The sequence below is a fragment of the Prionailurus bengalensis genome, chromosome C2, assembly GCF_016509475.1.
Source record: "Prionailurus bengalensis isolate Pbe53 chromosome C2, Fcat_Pben_1.1_paternal_pri, whole genome shotgun sequence".
In the NCBI taxonomy this organism is placed as follows: Eukaryota; Metazoa; Chordata; class Mammalia; order Carnivora; family Felidae; genus Prionailurus; species Prionailurus bengalensis.
Window position 1 is genome coordinate 69,124,401 of NC_057350.1, and position 20,668 is coordinate 69,145,068.

A 20,668-nucleotide genomic window follows, 5' to 3' on the forward strand; every position below is an offset into this window, starting at 1 on the left:
CAAGTGTTATTTAATAATGCATGTCCAGGCAAAGGGTGAAAGGGCCCGTAGGGTCTGCATCTGGCATTTCTTTGCCAAGGTTAGGTGCCTGCTTGTGTGGTGATAGATGGGACAAGTCCTTTTCTTGCTCACTCAGAGGGGGCTTTTCCCCCCGCTCCTTGGATAATGTTTGCTGTGTGGCCGCGTGAGAGACGAACTGACTCCAGATACCGGCGACCAGCAGGAGAGATTAGCTTCATTTGTGAAGGACAACATTAGCCGTCACCAGAGGACTTTGCAACGTCTTGGCGCAGGTGCGTGAAACGCTGCCAATCTTTCCTGGAACGGGGCGGGACAACCTCGGGCCTGGGGAGGGGGCGGGCCAATGTGTCTTCCCACAGACCCTGATTGGCCTGGGCGGGCCGAAGGGAGGGGGCGGGGCTTGATCCCGCCAGGCGCCAGCCACGTTGGACGTGGGGCTGCCCCGAGGAAAGGCCACTCCCTGGCCCCATAATGCACTGCGGGCGCGTCACTTGGAGCGGCGGGTCTCGGCTCGACAGGTACGACGTGGCCCCTCCCAGTTCTCGTTCCTCAACCCTCTTAGGGTCGCTCAAGATTGGGTCCCTTCGCTCTCCCTCCCTCCCGCCACGGCTGTGACCCTCGCCCTCGCGACTACAGACCTCCCGAGCAGGAACCCAGCGCGTGCCTTGGGGGGCGGGAGCCGGGTGGTTGGAGCCGCGGAGCATTGGAGGGGTGGGATTGCGGGGACTTCTTTCCCTTCAGCTTAACGGGGGCTGTGGGGTCGCGCGAGTGGCAGTTGCCCCTTGGCTGACCTGTCTTGGGTATGGGACTGCTCAGGCAGGGGCCCCGGGGGGAGGGACAGTCGCTGTGGGCTGCCAGCAGTGGGGGGCATTCCCTGGCGTCCAGTTGCTAGAAACACGGCCATCTACCTAGGCTACTTAGGTGGACCAGAGAGCTTGATGTGGCATTTCCTATTTTTTAAAAGCAGGGTGGGATTTGAACTAGTGGCTTACTTTGCGTTCAGTGGGGTTTTAATGAGCATTGAGCCCAGAGATTTGACCTCGTTGGCCAAAGAAGGCTCTTAAGGCCCGTTAGTGGCACTTTGGGTGCAATGTGGCTTATAGGAGACCTGAGCAATTGGCTCCACAGATGGAAGAGGGCTCCAAAATAGGAGGCCGAGCCCCAGCTGGCTTGAATCTCTCTGCCAGCGAAAACAACTTTGGACTTTTCTCCTCAGTTTCCTGGGTCAACCTCTTGGGGGCAGTTGGAGAGCTTGAGAACCAGTCCCTCCTATGCCTGTACAGCCAAGGCAAAGTCCAGGGCTAAAGTGTCAGCCACCAGACGCAAGATGTTGTAATCCCATCTAACAGGTGGAACAATCACTTTTCTAAATTCTGAATTTGCTCACGTGCTGAGATTATAAGGAATTAGTAGTTGAAACAGTACCAACACTTTCCATTATTGAAGGTTGTATTTCAGTATTTGATATGTGTGATCATGCCCTAAATTAATGGGATATCTGGACATTTCTTATGTTGAGAACCATGATAACCAATTTAGTACCTTTGTGTGTGTGTGTGTGTGTGTGTGTGTGTATGAATTGATTTTTTAAAAATCTATGTTTTATATCGATGTTTAAAAGAAGCCTAGGTCTTTTCAAAGGGGTGCCTGTGACTTTCCAAATACCTGAGTAAGAAACCTGAAAACATTGTGAGGCAGTATCTCATAGGGTGGTTAGAGTTAGGCCTGGATCTAAATCTGTCACTTGCGAATTTAAGAATTGAATAAATTTCTTAACTTTTCTGAGCTTGAATATCCTCAAAGGAAAAATGGAACTGATAGTACCTATCTCATAGGTTATTGGAAGGCTTAAATCAGGTAGTATATAAAGTGCCTGATAATTAGAGGGCAGTCAGTAAATTAATAATAATAAGCAATATTGCACTTTCAGTCTTCAAGGTGATGTTTCAGGTTCTTTATGTAGCTCTGTAAGGTAGATACTATTAGTGTCTTTAAAATAATCCTAGGAGATACGTGCTATCAGTTACCACAATGTATAGGTGAGCAAATTGAATACAGAAAGGCAAAGCTTGCCCAAGTTTACAGTTAGCACATGGTGGAGCCAGTTTTTGAACCCAGGCACTTGTTCCAGACTCCATCCTGTTAACTTATACTGCCTCTTACAGAAAATGTAAGGTGGTCTTTTATTATTTCAACGAGTAGCTAGAAAGCTTCTGTATCACTGGCTTCTTGCTCCTTGCTGGTTTAAGGAGACTGATGTAGCACAGTGATACAGAGATACAAGATACTTAAGTTTAAGCACCAGTTCTGCTGTATATTCATAGTGACTTTGAGAAAGGGACCTTCAGTTTCCTCATCTGTAAATGGAGATTATACCTACCTCACTGTTGGGGACTCACAATTTGTACATGTATTGAGGGTCCTGTTCCTAGATATGGGTATCTACTCTGGAGCCTGAGGTCTTAATACATACTTTGTAGTACAAGCACCTATAATAGTATTGAAGGCTTCTGGTAAGGTGGGGGCATAGGGAAAGCCATAAAATAAATTCTGATTGTCCTTGGCACTCTTTCCCCTTTTCCTCTTTTAAGCTCTGTCTTTCAAGTGTCTTTCTGTTAACCTATGGCTGTTGAGTCCTTCCCTTTTCACTCAATCTTGCTCCCACCCTGTGTGCCATAATTAGTATAGCTTTCTCCCCCCAAAACCCCTGCCCCCATTTCCACAGATCTCAGCCAGCATTTTCAATGAAATATGTACCAAGGGAGTGTTTCCCATGCAAGATAATTTGAGTATAAGCAGATGAACATTAAATAATTTTCCAAAAAATTAAACACACACATTTGGATGAAACAAAAAAAATTCTCTAAATTAGAAAAATGTAGCACCTCAAAACTGATTTCACAGATATTATTGCTAAGGATAGGGCAAAATATAAGTAGTTGAAAGGCTGCTTTAGGTAAATAATAGTACAAGTGCGATGTAGATATACGAATTCTGAAAAGGATAGTTGGATAATTAAGTTTGGGAAATAATGAACTTAAAATATGAGTGGTTAATGCAATATGAAATGTTTTTACCTATTATGAAAGCATCTTGTTGAAAGTAGATATAAAATATACTTCTGTATTGGATTTTGTTAATTACTTTTTGAGAAATTGCCTTCCTGGTGGCCCACAGTCATTACCCCACAAGGTTGTGAAGAAGAGATCAGCCTCTAGGTAAATGTTTTCCCAGACCTACCTAGATTCTAATTTGGGCTTTTTCCTTTAGCAGTTGCTCTTGAGGAAAGGATATGCAGGTCAGTACCCAAATCCCTATGAGTTTTCTGCTATCTAAAGACAGATTTTTTTCAGGGTTAAAGGTGAGGGAAAATGGATCATGCTAAAAATATACCTATGGCCCTGATAAAACTACTATTGCCCTGAATCTCCCCATGCAAATGTTAACCTCTTGATTTCCTTGGTTCCTCCCAACGCTTCCTTGGTTTCCCGACCACCACTGTGCCTAGACTCTAAAGGTACTCTAACCTTAGCTTGGTCTTCATGTGGGTGGATACCTTTTTCTACTATCATAATCCAGATGAGATTGGAGTGTTTTTTTTTTTTAAGGAACTGCATTAAGAATCCAAGATAGAAAGAGAAGGGAGGTATTAGTTGATAGAGGAGAGATTGCTTATCCTAAAGTGATTGAAGTCCATCTACAAATTAGTTAAGCCTGACATTATTCATTGGACAGTCATACTAGTTTCTTTTGTTAGTTCACTGGTTTGGATGTTAGGTCAAATGACTCTGGGAGGAAGAGATTTAACTTTTTCTCTTCAGAAGAATCTTATCTACTAATAGAAGCAATTTTCTGACAACCTTTTAAGAATTTTGACAGGGACTATCAGTGCTGTGTTGTGCTTTTGGTTACAAGCCCAAATATATTAGGAGTATCTGAAATGCAGGTTTGTCTAACAATGGTTTTCTAATTAGCTAAGTGGTGGTCAACACAGGTTGTGTTGTGTTTGCTCTTTTCATCTATTGATGATTCTTGGGGGTAGGAATAGCCTTTGGCATAGTCCCTGGCATTTGGTATGTACTCAATAAATGTTTGTTAAGTGAATGGAATTTGCAGGCTGGTGTTTGTTTCTCAGTATATATTTTAGGAAATATGAATCATATCTTTCTGTTTTTAATTCATAAAAGAGTAACTGACAATTACATGAAAATTGCCACTCTGCAATAAAGATTATTCTTAATATTTCTGTTGAGATCCTAGATAGGTCAGGCATAAAATAATACAGTCTACTTTTAAATACTAAGAATATGGGTGTTTGGAAAACTAGAAGTCACAACCCTGCTCTCATGTTGATTCCCCGAGTACTTATTGTGTTGCAGTAAACTTTGGGAAGAAAACATTTTATGTTTAAATAATACATGCCTAAAGGTATGAAGTAAGACATTTCCTACTTTCTTATTCTTAGGCTAAATATAATAATTATGGTTTAATAATTAAGCAAAACATAGTAACAGTTTTTAATAGGGGTTTTAGTTTAGATATCATCCTTTGAGGGAACCCAGCTTTCTCTTGCTACTGCTTTTAGAAAAGGAAAGAAACTGATTGAATAGAAAAAAATAATTTGAATATGTCATGTTGGAACTTTTGTTGGAAGATCCCATTATGGTAAAGGCTAATTTAATTTCTGTTGTTTTTTTTTTTTTTCATTTTAGACGAATGGAGGAGAAAAATATTAAAGAGTAAGGACATGTTAATACCTATCTATTCCTCTCATTTCCCCATGAAAAGATGATGCATTAACTTTGTTATTTGGGTTACTGTTTCTAGTCAATTACCATCATGAATGGATAGTCACATTTTGACTTTACATAGCAACAAAAGCTAGGAGCTGTAGTACTAATTTCCAGATTCGGTACCACTTGGTTTTCTGCGGCATTTTAAAATATTCTAACTAACTCAGTTTTTCATTTTTGGAATGAGATAGTCTTGACCTATCTGAACAGGGCAGGTAAGGGTTAATTTAGTCCCTGAGATACAATATCTTGAAAAAAGCTATGAAATTGTTAGCAAATTTTTCAGTGTTCACCGTTGCCCCTACTGCTAGCAAAGCAGTATTTAGTAGCATTATGCTCTGAAGGCCTGTCAGGAAAGAGTTATCACTTAATTTCAGACTGTGAACATGTTTTAATTTAGTGTTTTTGAAAGTATGATCTGTAGAAACTAAACATAGCATTTATTCGGGAATTTGTTAAAAATGAAAGATTCTCGAGCTCCACCCCACAGTCAATGGATCAGAATTTTGGGGGTGGGAGGAGGTTCAGAAATCTGCCTATCTGACCAAACTTCCAATAGTTTTTATACAAGCTAAAATTTGAGCAGTATTATATATCTTAAATCTAAGTTTCCGTTTACCTGATTTCTTTCAGACCTGGCCTGTGAAGTCCTTTTATCTATTTTTATGAAGCATGATCAGAATATAATATAAGAGACCATTATGATTTTCTGGTATAAAGAGATTGAGAGCAGTATTAAAACCACTATTCCTTTAGCTTTAAGATTTACTATGAATAATTTTTTTCTTATTATAAAGGTAATATATGGCCATTGTGGGATATTATGAAAATTTAGGAAATTATAAAATAACAATCACACATAATCCTGTTTTCTGGAGATAAGCATTATTATAATCTTGGCATGTTTCCTTCTAATATCTATTTCCCCATTTATCTCTCCCTTCTTTTTGTCTTTATGGAAAACAACATTTGCAGTTTTTATCCTGCTTTTTTCCTAATATAAGGATTTTACCACATTATTAAACTGTTTGTCACAAACATAACTATTGTGCTTTATATTCCATCATAAGGATGTACTGTAATTAACCATTTCTTTTATTGTTGGATGTTTAGATTGTTTTTGGCAATTTCTATGAAAGAATGTCTTTCTGTTTAAAATGTTGTCTGAATCTGATTACTTCCGTTAGGATAGGGTTATATATTGTGGTCAAAGGGCATAAATATTTTTAAACTCTGTTGAATACCACCAAATTAGTTTGAGTAAATATTTCAATATTTACCTCTGTAGATACTTATGAGAATACCAGAAAGAAGCAAGTATTATTTTTTAAAAGCTAATTTATTAAGGAAAGTGTAGTATGTCATTATTTTAATTAGTATATCTTTGATTATTAGTGAGGTGAATAGTTTTTTTATCTAACCCAAATTGTTCATTTTGTTTCAGGTCTTCTCTGCTGGTTGAAATGTCTATGATTTTATCCGCATCAGTCATTCGTGTCAGGGATGGGCTGCCACTTTCTGCTTCTACTGATTATGAACAAGGCACAGGCGTGCAGGAGTGCAGGAAGTATTTTAAAATGCTCTCGAAGAAACTGGCTCAGCTTCCTGATAGATGTACACTGAAAACTGGACATTATAACATTAAGTAAGACTTCAGTTTGCTCTCTTTACCGAGTGGTTGCCATCCGAATGAAATTTAAGTGGCTGCAGTAAAAATCAGTGAGTGATTAGGAAAGTGTGTTCAAGTCAAGAATCACGTGGTTCTGAACTTATACAAAGCAGTAGTCATGTCATTGCCCCTTTTGCAGTTTCTCTGTGTTTAAATCTGGCTTTAGAAATTTTTATAGTTTTGTAGATCGAAGGTATTTTATAAGTTGGTTACTAGGTTATTTATTGGTGTTCTTACATGCCAGGCAAACTGTAATGGGAAATACAAAAAATTGTACATGATACTTTACCTCAAAGAACTTAAGAAGTTTACATTCTAGTGAGAGAGGATAGCATTCATCTGTATTTATTGTATATAAAGATGGTAACACTGGGTGATGGGATAGAGTGACTTTATGGTAGTCTAGGGCTTCTCTGAAAAGGCAATATTTGAGCAGAGACCTAAAAGATGAGAAAAAAGATGGGCATGTGAAGGATGCTGTGGTTAAAGAACAAGGCAGAGTAACAGCTAGTGCATAAGACCTTTGATATCGATGAAGGGATGGAAAGAAAACCAGAGATGCTGAAGCAGTATGGACAATTAATACAGTGGTGGCAGAAGCTGAGGTCAGAAAGGTAGGAATGGGACAGGTTACATAGAGCATTCTAGGCTGTGATAAAGAGTTTGGATTGAGTCTAATGTAATAGGAAGCCACTGGAGAGTTTTAAGCTGGAGAGTTATATAATGTGGTTTTGGCTTTGAGTAGATCATCCTGGCTACTGTATGGAGAATGTGCTCTAAAGGAGAAAGAGTAGAAGCAGAGAGATCACTTAGGAAACTCTTAAAGAAGTTCATTTAGAGGTGATGGCTTATAACTTGAATGACAGTGATAATGATGAGAAATGGTTGGATTGGGGCTGTATTTTGGGAGTAGCACCAACAAATCTTCCTAATGGATTGTAGTGGGATGTGAGGAAAAGAGAATAATCAAGAGTTGCCTCTAGATTTTTGGCCTAGAGAATGTCCATAATTACTTGGCTAATGGGGCTGAAATGAGTAAGATTGGAGAGTGTATGTTTTTTGGTAAAAATCAAGAGTTCTGTTTGGACATGTTAAGTCTGAGATGCCCAGTAGATATTCAGGAGGCACTGTCAGGTAGGCAGCTGGATGTGTAAGTCTGACGTTTAGTGAAGAAGGACAAGTATGGAGATTTAGATTTGGGGGTCAGCTTATTTATAATTAAATCCATGGTAATAGATAAGAACCCCTTGGGGGGCATGCACATGAAACAGAGGACAATTAAGTCTTCAGAAGTTTGACACTGATTTTGCATACAGAAAGAAATCAGATAAGGACAGGGTCCACAAGGGATATAATTAGGAGAGGGCTTCATTTTTGAGATGAGACACGAGCCGTGTCCTGAAGAATTCATAAGATTTGGTTAAGGCAGAGAAGAGGGTGTTTCAGGTGTAGAGAGGAAAGGCAGAGTAAAGAATGACTTAGCGCTGGGAGTACATTCACCCATTTGACCTGGTGTAGTGAATGGTGATTTAGGGATAGTTATGGGAAATGTCAGATAATTAGTGTGAGGCCAGATCCTGTATTTCCCTGAAAGTTCAGACTGAGGGATGTCACTTTGATGTAATAGGTTAAAAGAAGCTATTATTGCAGGTTTGAGGGAAGTGACTTGGTAAAAAACAATGCTGAGGCAGTGAAATGGAAAGTCTGAGAAAGAGATTAACTTATAATTGGGGCCTGAACTAATAAGATGTAAGAGCAAATGGAAAAGAAAAATGCCAACCACAGAGACACTTCAAAAGAAGAAATGGTCAAGCCTGATAAGATGGAATACCAGAGATGAAGAGATGGAATACCAAAGATGACTTAAACCTTGGAATTGGACACAAAGAGGTCTTTGGAAAGGGTTAGGCTAGGCACTATCTTGGGTATTTTATATGAGGTTGTGACTAGGCAGTCCAGTTGAGATGGGTAGAGATTTTGGAATCATTCACATAGAAGTTGAAACTGTGAGGGTAGAAATGCCCACTGAGTTTCTGAGATGCCCAGAATAGACCCTTACAGAATGTCCATAATTACTTAGATCACCTGGATAATGGTAAGATCATTAAATTGGGTTTTCAAAGGGTTTAACTGGAAAATGTGGTGGTGGTGATGGTTAAAATATACTTAAAATGATGTCTAACCTACTTTTGTTTTATGGAGAGAAACTGGAAACATTTTAATATTCTGTTTAATAGGCTCTTTTAGTACCCTTGGTCATTATTCTGAGTTTCAGTTGATATTATATAGTATAGTAGACACATGTCAGAATTATAGAAGATTGTTTGGATGCATATGAATTCTGGCAGATATCCTGGACTTGAAAGAACAGCTTTTTTTTGCAAATGGGTTTTCTTTCTGTATTCTCTTCAAAGTATAGTATCATGTAGTAAAATTTTAACACTCCTCCAATTCTGTTTTGAGTTCTAGATTTTGTATTGTTTCTTTGTACCTCATCTTATTCCACAAAGGATGTGAGGCAGTTTACAAAAAAATATAGTAATTCAAGAGCACAGGAAAGAGAATCACATAAAGGTAGAGATAAAGATAGGAGAATAATAAACTGAAGTAACATTTCCTTCTGGAGATGCAAACTGCATAGTCCATTCATTTGTTGAAAAGGACTGCAAATATTGCCCTGAGCTTCCTCATGGCCAAAACAAAGGAGGAGGATGAATCATTTATAGGCTACAGTGTCCAGGGAATAAGAACATTGCTCTTCATGTTACTGAGACCTGATGTATGTAAAGAGGGACAGCATTTGGATAGCATTCTTCCAGCAGCCATAACAATGAGCTTATGATTTTTCTTATAATATTCCTCAGTGTAAGCAAATGACATAATGCAAAAAGCAATTTTATGAGAGAGAGTTTATGAGTGAGATGAATCAGCAGTGGTCTAATCTGGCCTGATCTGACAATTTTGAAATGTCTAAAGGAATAAATAGATTACATGGCCTTCAGAACCACACCTAGAAAAGCCTATATGCACATTATTTTTGTAACCAAGTTTTTTAAAAGGATTGAATAGTAGATAAGTTTAATGCTAGCTCTTAACAAGAACCTGGGTTTTATGTATTTTCTATCATTGATTAGAGGACTTGTTCGTTGTTTTCTAGTTTATTGAGGTTTTCATGCTATATGACAGTACATTTAGACTGAATTATAAAATTCCTATAAAATTGGGGGTTTATACATTACCTGAGCATTTAAAATTCTCTTGTGACACCTCTTTTTCTAACTACCCATGAGCTTGCCAGATAAAATTTAGAGATTTGCAGTTATAGCATCATAGCATAGCCTGAAACTGACACTAGGCTGCCTGTCTGCCTTCTTGAAGCCCGGCCTCTGGCCTCCTTTTTCTTGAATCCCCTTCCTTGCTGCTATTATTTTATTTCTCTCATGATCAGTCCCTTCATACATTGCCTGTAGAACTTACTTGACTTCTTTCTTATTTATATTTTTCATATTTTAAATTTATTTTTAAATTTCTATATCCTTTCTCTGTAGTTAGATAGCTCACTGAGATCATTGATCTGGTCTGGCTTATAAATGATTCCTCATCTCTTAGCATTGTGGTTTTCAAATTGGTGTAGAAATTGAGGTGCTCTTTGCAGAATACCACTGAGAACCAAAACATAGTAGCTAATAAATATGTAATTATATGCTAAATCAGATGGTACCTTGCACTGGATTCTAGTGCAGTAGGTAGAGAAAAACCATAGAGTTTGAGAAAAAAATTGGGAGAGTAACATTTTAAAATTAAATTCCTCCCCTCCCCCGCCCCCACCCTGTATTAGGAAAATGATGAACTTTACCACATTGTAGTGGCTGAATACTTGAGTTCAGCTGATGTAGCCCATTCTGTGGAGCTTATGTTGGCACAATGCCTTGCACATAAGATACTAGCTGCTAAATGAGGGATGGTTGTTTTGGGAGTATGGCAGTGTTCAAAGTGCCATAGAGTTAAGTCTTCATTTTGTCAAAATACTTCAGTTTGCCTTGTTGGTTAGTGGGTGGTTGAGGGGTGCATAATCTAGTTTTGTGATTTCTTCTCATGGTCCAGTTGAATCTTTGAACAACACGGGTTTGAACTGCACAGGTCCACTTATAAGCTAATTCTTTTGAATAAGTATAGTATAGTACTGTAAATGTATTTTCTCTTATGATTAAAAAATTTTTTAATGTTTAGTTTTGAGAGAGAGAGCACACATGAGCTAGGGAGGAGCAGAGAGAGAGGGAGACACAGAATCTGAAGCAGACTCCAGGCTCTGAGCTGTTATCACAGAGCCCAATGTGGGCCTCTAACCCATGAGCCATGAGATCACTACCTGAACCAAAGTTGGACGCTTAACCGACTGAGCCATTTAGGTGCCCCTCTCTTATGATTTTTTAAATAACATTTTCTTTTCCCTCGCTTATTGTATGAATACAGTCTATAATACATATAACATACAAAATATGTGTTAATTGTGTTACTGGCAAGGCTTTTAGTCAGTAGTAAGCTATTAGTAGTCAGAGTTTTGGGGAGTCAAAATTCATGCTGTTTTTTGACTGTGCAGGAAGTTGGCGTCCCTAACCCCAGCATTGTTCAAGGGTCTGATGGTACAATACTATGTAAAACTTTAAGGAATTTATCTATTCCATAAGTTGAAGGAAACTTTCCTTAAGTTGTCATAAATGTTTAGTATATAAACCTATGTCAGAACTTAGGAAACAATAATAACTAAAGCAATAATTATGAACCATATGAAATTAAGTCGTGTCATGTGGGATCTTAAAATTTTGAGATTGGTTTTGGGGGTTTGAAAATCATAGTTGTACATTTTGAGGTCTCATTAAACATTGAGATACTCCTCTTATGAAAATGTAAACCGTTTTGGGAGGTCAGTCATACTCTACTGTGAATTTTAGTGCAAGAAATAAAATTTCTTAGTTCTTTCACTGTGAATTCTTTTTAAGTCTGATAATGTCTGTGAGCTTTATAGGTTCTCTCTTTACCTGAGTCTTTACTTTCTCTGTATTTGTCCACAAACTACTATCTCTAGCCAGGAATACTATTTTAGGCTTACCTGCCTTTTGTTTTTAGTTTCTTGCAGTGCTTTTCTTTCACTCTTTGGTGCTATTTTCTGATTATAAGAATAACAACTTCAACAGTGACCCAGTTATTAAATACCTGCAGTTTCCAGGCACTTCTCTTACATTATCATTCAATTTGCAGCAGCTCTTTTGCATTGTCCAGGGCAGACATACAACTCACACTAGCTTAAGTAAAAAAAAAAAAAAAAAAAAAAGGCGTTCTATGAAGGCTAGGTTGGCTTCTGAGTTAAATGGAGCCAGGGACTCATGTTGTTATCAGGAATATTTCTCTCATTTCTTCCCTCTCTCTCCTTTTGCAGATAGGTATTCTCCATGTATAGGAAAACACTTTACTGCCAGCTGTAGGCATACTTCATTTCAGGTGAGCCAGCCCTCTCCCTCCATGTTTCAGGGAAAGGACTTTATTAGTCTGGCTGTGTTGTGGCCCATTTCTGGAATAGCATTGTGGTCAGAGGGCTGAGGTACTTTTGGTTGGATCCTGGATACATGTCCACCCTTTGGATGAACAGCTTTACCAAAGTCACATAGAATAGGTAGTAGAGCTGGAGAGAATTCCCCAAAGGGAAGGAGAGAAGGGTTGTTGGACAGATAGCCATTGTAGTACTACCACTGCTTTTTTACAGATGAGGAAACTGAGACTTAGGGACTTAAGAAACTTAATCACAGTCAGAAAGCCAGTAAATGGTATATATGAACCATAGTCTTTTAGCTTCAGCATTCACATTATACTCTGGTAAAAGAATTGCCTCCCTTTACCTTTAACCTCTCTCTTTATAAGGTGCATGTGTAACTCTCCTAATTCTTTTTACTTTTTATGGAGAGAAAAATTAACTAGGGAAGAGAATTAAGTGAAACTTATCCTCCCCCCTCCTGTTTTTGGTTGAGAAATAATGAGGAATAGAGTATGTGTGAAGTCTAAAATTGATGAGCCATGGGGTGCCTGGGTGGCTCCATCAGTTAAGCATTTGGCTCTTGATTTTGGCTCAGGTCATGATCTCGTAGTTCATAAGATCGAGCCCACGTTGAGCTCTGTGCTGATGGTGTGGAGCCTGCTTGGGATTCTCTCTCTTCTCTCTCTCTGCCCCATCCCTGTTAGTGCGCACGCGCTCTCTCTCTCTCAAAATATATACATATATTATATATATATATATACACATACATATATATATAATATATGTATATATATACATATATAACAGCTTTTCAACCACATACATGTTAAGTAGGCTTTTATGAACTGGTTTTGGAACCTCCTTTCTCTTACAATACAGTTTTTGTGGAAAAATGAGTTCTAGGTGCCATAAAGTTTTGGGATACCACTGAGAGGTAAATGAGGGATTACCTTTGATTGATTATCTTAAAAAGTCAAGATTTCATTCTTTGTGGTGTGAAGGTGTTAGAGTTAGTGGGAGATCGTGAATCAAGGGATAGATTAACTCTGCAGAAAAGAAAATGAGGGACTTCATAGGCAGATTTTTCTTGCTGTTTATTTCATCCAAGGTTTGGATGGTGTAATCCTTTGCCCACTTAAAATTCTCTGATTCTCGTTTTGCTTACTGTTATAAGTTGCTATCACCTGGCATGCTGCATATGAACAAATATTTTCTTACATAATGGGTTTAAAATTAGTGACTAAATGGGTCTTTTTTTTTTTAATGTTTTTTTTTTTTTTTTAATTTTTTTTTCCACGTTTTTATTTATTTTTGGGACAGAGAGAGACAGAGCATGAACGGGGGAGGGGCAGAGAGAGAGGGAGACACAGAATCGGAAACAGGCTCCAGGCTCCGAGCCATCAGCCCAGAGCCCGACGCGGGGCTCGAACTCCCGGACCGCGAGATCGTGACCTGGCTGAAGTTGGACGCTTAACCGACTGCGCCACCCAGGCGCCCCTTTAATGTTTTTTTTTAATGTTTATTTATTTTTGAGACAGAGAGAGACAGAGCATGAACGGGGGAGGGCCAGAGAGAGAGGGAGACACAGAATCCGAAGCAGGCTCCAGGCTCTGAGCTGTCAGCACAAAGCCCGACACGGGGCTCGAACTCACAGACCGTGAGATCATGACCTGAGCCGAAGTCGGACGCTCAACCGACTGAGCCACCCAGGCGCCCCTAAATGGGTCTTTTATTCATTGGGTAATGTATTCATAATTTATCTCTTCACCAGTGGAGGATAATTGAAAGTTGGCCACATAAGAGAGGCCTAAGTGAGAAAAGAAGTTCCTGGTAGAATGCTGCACATGGGAGACACTCAGTGTTACTGAGTTTTCTTTCTGGTTCTTTCTACTCGCCCAGTGATGGCACAGTCTTGCTTTCACTTTATTTCCTATTAGGCATATTTGGTGATAATAAAATCTGTAAGTTATACTCACTTTCATAGTGTCCAACTTACTCTTATTTAAAAGTTTAAGTGCTTTATTTTAGGGAATGGAATTCAGCATGAAAGGTTCTGTTTCAAAGATAATAATTTTCTTGGGATGCCTGGCTGGATCAGTCAGTGGAGCATGCGAGTCAAGATCCTGGAGCTATGAATTTCACCCCCATGTTGGGTGTAGAAATTATTTTATTTATTTATTTTTGAGATTACTTTAAAAACATATACATATATATGTATAAAGTTTAAAAAATAATAATCTTCTTACACTTAGCAATTTTAACAGATTAGAGATGGCATGTCCTTCTGGAGAACTTTTCTTCACCCATGAAAGCTATTCACAGGGCAAATGAGGCTACAAAGGATTGACAGATTTTCTATGTGTAATGGTACAATGGTACGTACCATTGTAGGGAATACAAATGTTAATTATTACTGGCTCAATTTATTAATAGTTTGCTATATACATTGTCATTTAGCCTGCTACAAAATGCAGTTTTATTTTCTTATTTTGTATGTTGTTGTTTTAAGTGCATTTACAGCACCTTATTGCAAGTGCCTGGCAGGCGGAGATTTGGTCTTTGAAATCAGAGTCTGTAGAGTAGAATGCTAGACATACGCATGAGAGGTGCTTTGTATTTGCTGTGGGGAAGACCATTGCTTTCACTCATTGTTTACTTTGGTACATCAGGCCACAGTTGTCCTAATAATGTCAGTGTTTCATTGGTGATGTGTAAAATTTCTTTGACAGTTCATAAATAAAATCAGATACTAGAAAATGCTTAATGTTTAAAACTGCTTGTTTTATTGGATTTTAGAAATCACTTGAGGTATGGCCTGCTTGGATACATGACAGAATTAGCTTTTTTTTTTTTTTTTAATTTTTTTTTTCAACGTTTATTTATTTTTGGGACAGAGAGAGACAGAGCATGAATGGGGGAGGGGCAGAGAGAGAGGGAGACACAGAATCGGGAACAGGCTCCAGGCTCTGAGCCATCAGCCCAGAGCCTGACGCGGGGCTCGAACTCACGGACCGCGAGATCGTGACTTGGCTGAAGTCGGACGCTTAACCGACTGTGCCACCCAGGCGCCCCCAGAATTAGCTTTTTAATGAAGTGATTGAAAGGGGTAAATACGCCTTATCTGCAGTTTCAACTTTTCTGTCAGCCTTACCTGTTTAAGACACACTTGATCCTAGAAGGCCCTAAAGAAGTTCCTACTGTTGGGGGGAGGAACCAAAGATGTAATGAGCATGGATAAATTCCTTGGCCAGAAGAAAGACAGTAGCTCTAAAGACCAAACCCCATTGGTACCAAAGCCCAGAAATAGAAGGGAAGTAAAAAAGAAATTAGAGCAAAGTAGGAAGAAAACAATGGCAATTTAAAAATTGTGCTCAGGGTGTTGACAGGAAAAATTTTGGGGTGTGCGTGTGTGTGTGTGTGTATTAGTAATGTTCATGATAAAAGGAGAGTAGACCTATCTAACAGATATGTATAGCCATCTGTAGATGAGTAATTCTGCATGGTATCTGAGAACATCTCTGTCTTTAGGGGAATGTTGAAAATTCACTGACCTGAACCCTAGAGCCTTCTTGGATCACTGGAAGAGGAGGTGAAGTTGTACTCTGTTCTGTAAAATTTACTCAAATATTTATTGAGCTTCTGCTTTATGTAGATACTTTGTGTAGACACGGCTGGGCTGTACAATTATATGTGTGCAATATGTTGAACAAATTAGTGTGTAAATGAGTGAATGAGTGATGTCATCTTTGCACTCGTATATTCACTAATTTATTGAGCACTTATTGTATCCTAGACACCAAATATTCTAGTTGCTAAGAATACAGTGGTGAACCCTACAGAAATTATCTCTGCTCTTATGGAGCATAGATATTAGTGAAAGAGACATTACAACAAATAAACATATGAATATCTAATTACAAACTGGGCTAGTTACATGAAGAAAAATAACAGCTGCTATGATACAACCATAGGGGTGGGATCCATTTAGATTGTGTGCTCTGGGAGGGTCTTTAAGTCCAAGAATGATGAATAGGATCAACCATGTCAGAATTGGAGCCATGATAGAGATGGGGTTGGGTTGGGAGCATTGCAAGTAGGGAAGACAGAATTCATGAAGTTTCTCAGGTTGGAAGTTGGAGGACCCGGAATAGGTTGGTATCCCTTGGATCTGAAATGACACTAGTGTGGCTGGAATGCAGAGAGGGAGGAGTGGAGTTGCACAGGAAGTAGAGAAGTTGGCAGGGCTTCCTGAATATCCTTGTAATACAAGTTCCCAAATCCTTAAGATTCATTACTTTTAATTAGGGGGGAAAATAGAGATTGATTTGTAGCTTGAAAACATGAAAAAAAAGTTGGTGAGTTGGCACATAATTGGCTCATCTGTAACAGAGGGAAGTTAGTGTTGCATTGGGAAAGAATGTAGGCTTTGGAGTTAGAACTAAGTTCGTCCCTGCTGTGCTTAATGGTTGTTGTGGCCCTGGGTAAGCTACTAAACATCTCTGAGCCTCTGTTTCATCATCTGTAAAATGGAGATAGTGATGTCCCTTTACTGTGAGAATGAAATTAAATCAAATACATATATAAAGCACTTAGCAAAGGGCCTGGTTCAGACTAAATGGTCAGTAAACTATATCTGCTGCTGTTTCTACTAATCTTTCTCCTCAAGGCAGAAAGGCAACAGCCAGATTGTTTGTAAAATGTGAGCCAAATGAACCTAATGGACATACTAAAGCTTGCACAAACTGACATGCCTGTAGTCATTTTAGACTATATCATATGAGGAGTTATCCGTGAAAGGGTAGGAGTCTTTGAATTTGTCCCCATGATAGTTGAAAAAGCCAGAAAAAATCTTTTGATAACAGAAGATTTGTATGTACTGTTGGAAAACTGGCTTTGCATTTCAAAGAAAAACAATAACGTAAGAGTAAATTCACTATGAAAAGCCATAATATTATAGAGCACTTTGTAGCCTTTTCAGAGAATATCCTATAATTATAGTAAAATAAAGGCTTGGGAAGAAGGGGTCTCTGAAAATGCTGACATAAAATCTTAAAAACAGAGGCTTTCTTATATTTTACAAGTGATTCTCTAGTTAGCGCAAGCAAGAGAAACCATTTGGGATAAACTGTCATGTATATGTCTGTGGTTCACTTTATTATTAATATAGAAATACAGTAAAATTTTACCATAACACAAAAAAAATGAAGTCCTATTTTTGGAGGATGATGAAACAATTCCTAGTTAGCTACTTGGGTGTTCTGAGTATGGGGAAGCCAATCATCATTGTGTTTTTATCCCAATTCAGGTTACTAGGGCATTTATTTGAATGCTAGTGACATGTCAAAGAATTTTTATAATGATAGTGAAGATTTTTTGGGAAGAGAAAATTGCTTGGGAAAAACATACTTTGTCCTTTGATTTCGTTATTTCATAGAAAAATGCAACGTGTATGGCTAAACTTTTTTGACTGATCGATAAGAAGAGATAATTTTAGTTTTTGAACATTATCTATATAAAAATAAGAAACTAAAAACTTCTTTGAAGCAATGTGCATTCCAATATTTTCTGTTATGTGCTATTTCAATTTTAAAGAAAATATGTAGTTTACTACACTAACTTTATGACCTTTTAACAGTAACAGTTGCAGTTTGAAAAACAGTGCATCAAATGATGGTGTTAAGTGAACTTCAGAAGGGAATTCCAGGTTATTCCAGTAGTAGAAGATGAGCACAATTTTTCCAGTGGTATATCCCATGCCATTAATCATAGATGATTAATAGGTGCCAACTCCACATCATTTGGCTGCATGGGATGGTCTTTTAAGAGAGGGTGGAGGGGAGGGAGGGAGGAAACTGTATATGCATGAACTCTCACTGAAGGATACTTAAGAATTTAATAATAATATGAGTTGGGGCACCTGGCTGGTGTGGTTGGTGGAACATGTGGCTCTTGATCTTTGGAGCGTAAGTTCAAGCCCCATGTTGTTTGGGTGTGGAGATTACTTAAAAAAAAAAAATATTAAAAAAATAACATGAACGGCTTGAGGGATAGAGAACTGGGTATCTTTGGGTGGAGGTAGTGATAAAACACTTTAAATACCGTATTTCATTTTCAGTTTTTAAAAATTTGAGTTACTTGAACATATTCTATAAATATAAATTTAAAATAAATTCTGCTTCTACATTATTAGAGAAAAAAGAGGGTAGGAGGACTCCCATATGGATCAGGGTTTGGCAGTAAAGATTACCGTGATAGATTAACAGTGTTTTTCGCAGGAGTGGGAGGGAGGTACAGCCTTTATGCTCTGTTTGCTGCCCCTGATCTAGATGAGTTACACTGAACAGTACTATTAAAGAATGTTAAATTGACTCACTAAGAAGGGTTAATTTGTATCCCATTCTCTGCTTATTGTAGGGGGTCGTACACTTTAGAAATTTTTGTTTTCAGTAGAACATGGCTAATTTGAACATTTCAGTGCTTAAAGTAGACATTTAAAAAAAATTTAACTTAGAAATAATTTCAAACTTACAGAAAAGTTGTATAAATAAGAATAATACAAATAATACCTATTTCCAGATTTACCTTTTGTTAACATTTTAGTCCATTTACTTTATTGTTTTTATCTGCCTACCTATTTATCTGACTTATCTTTGTCTAAGTCATTTGAGATAAACTTAAAATACCATGTCCCTTTATTCCTAACTTCTAAGTGTATCTTCTAAGATTAGGGATACACTTCTATTTAACTACGGTACAGTTATCAGCTCTAGTATCAGAGATACCACACTTTACTGCCTGCCTTCCATTTTTAGCAGTTGACCCGGCATGTCCTTTATAGCATTCCTTCCCCCAACCCCCTTTCCCCACTCCTGCCCTGGCGCAGGATCCAGATTAGGGTTAGGTATTGCATTTAGTTGTGTCTCTTTAGCTTTTGATCAGAAACATTTACATAGTCTTTATGTCTTTTTTATAACATTGAAATTTTTAAAGACTATAGGCCCCCCCTTTTAAATAGAATCTTGATATTCTTTCATGATTAGATTCAGATTATGTGTTCTTGGCTAGAATACTACATACTACATATATATATACGTATATATATATATATATCATATACATACATTACATATACACATTTAGTACTGCGTAGCTGATATGTCTTTCTGAGGATATCACACCTAAAGGCACAGGAGGTCCATCTGCCCATCATTAGTAATGTTGGAATACTCAGTCAAGATGTTGTCTAGTGTCTGCTGTATAATAAATATCTTCCCCTTGCAACAAATAAGCAATCAATGGGAAGACATTTTAAAACCATGCAAAATTTCCTACTCCTCACCAAAATTTCCCCCTAGATTCAGCATTCATTGATTATCCTTCCTTGCCCTACTGTGTTGGTGCAAAATGCTGATTTTTCCAGTTCTAGCACTACCTCCACATTTACTGGTTGGTGCTCAGCATTCTGCTGTAAGCAAGAGTTCTCCTTTCTACCCTATTTATTTATTTGTTGTTGTTATAAACTCATAAATTACTCTTATTTACCCCATGGTTCATAATTCATTATGATGTGAAGTAGAACATTTGATTGTGGAGTCACTGGATGACTTCAGAAGCTCAGTGACCACCCTGAAATTGTGTGCCAAGTTTTGTGTTGTTTGCACATCTGAGGAGAGTGTCCATAACTTTAATCGGAATCTCTAGAGTTCTTGATTCGAACATTATTAGGTTCCACTAGGTTGAATAGTTAAACCTTAAGCTATCTGTAACCCTTGCATATTTGTATATTCTTTCCCCGGCTTTTCTACCCCCAATGTTAAATGACTGAAGTGTTAGAATTATAGTGTGTGTCCATCTTCAGGTACATTACATTTTTTTGGTTTACTGTTTTTAACTGCAACTGGAAGTAGAATTATATTTTGGTTTCTTTAATTTTTTTTGCTAGAATATATAATAAATGTTAATATCTTCATTGCCACTGTAGCAGCAGTTTACGGTGTATAGAACCAGTCTTTTGAAGCAACGAATTACTTTGATTTAATTTGAAATTTTAAAACCAATGTTTTTTACACTGTAGTTTTATTAGCTCTCTGGGAGTGAGCTACATGATGTTGTGCACTGAAAATTACCCAAATGTTCTGGCCTTCTCTTTCCTGGATGAGCTTCAGAAGGAGTTCATTACTACTTATAACATGATGAAGACAAATACTGCTGTCAGACCATACTGTTTCATTGAATTTGGTAAGGGCCTGATTTTTTTCCTTTTCATTGTCCTGTCTCCATCCAGTCATAAGCTATTTTTCATATAATACTGGGGCCAGGGGAAAAACTCAGAAAATTCTGCTACCTTGCTTTTGATAGAATAATTTGACAGAGGGTCTATAAATTATGGCAACTTCTTCATGTAGGTGCCTATTAGAAAAAATTGTGTCTGAGCTGTGGAGAGGATTGTGATTATTGACACATAGAATTAATCCCAGAGGACAATTTTTCAATGAGAAATTTATAAGCCAGAGATTCAGAGTTCTGTGTTTATGTGATAATCTTTTATAGTCTGCTTAATGTAGAATGGAGGTTGGCAAACATTTGCTGGAAAGTACCAGATAGTACATATTTTAAGCTTTAAAGACCATATGGTCTCTGTCACAACTACTCAGC

The 20,668-nt window shown here is 38.0% G+C and overlaps 1 protein-coding gene across 2 annotated transcripts in view; it reads left to right on the plus strand.

Moving 5' to 3' along the window:
* The first annotated feature begins 442 nt into the window (after window positions 1–442).
* Window positions 443–20,668, plus strand: part of SEC22A (SEC22 homolog A, vesicle trafficking protein) — an 81,649-nt gene continuing 61,423 nt past the window's right edge. The window contains exons 1-4 of one of the 2 annotated variants that reach the window (XM_043594334.1): window positions 443–539; window positions 1,238–1,370; window positions 6,259–6,459; window positions 20,088–20,251. In XM_043594334.1, the coding sequence (XP_043450269.1) occupies window positions 6,278–6,459; window positions 20,088–20,251 (346 nt within the window). In that variant the 5' untranslated portion in view covers window positions 443–539; window positions 1,238–1,370; window positions 6,259–6,277. The remainder of the gene's footprint in view (window positions 540–1,237; window positions 1,371–6,258; window positions 6,460–20,087; window positions 20,252–20,668) is intronic. The other variant, XM_043594333.1, reaches the window with a different exon arrangement.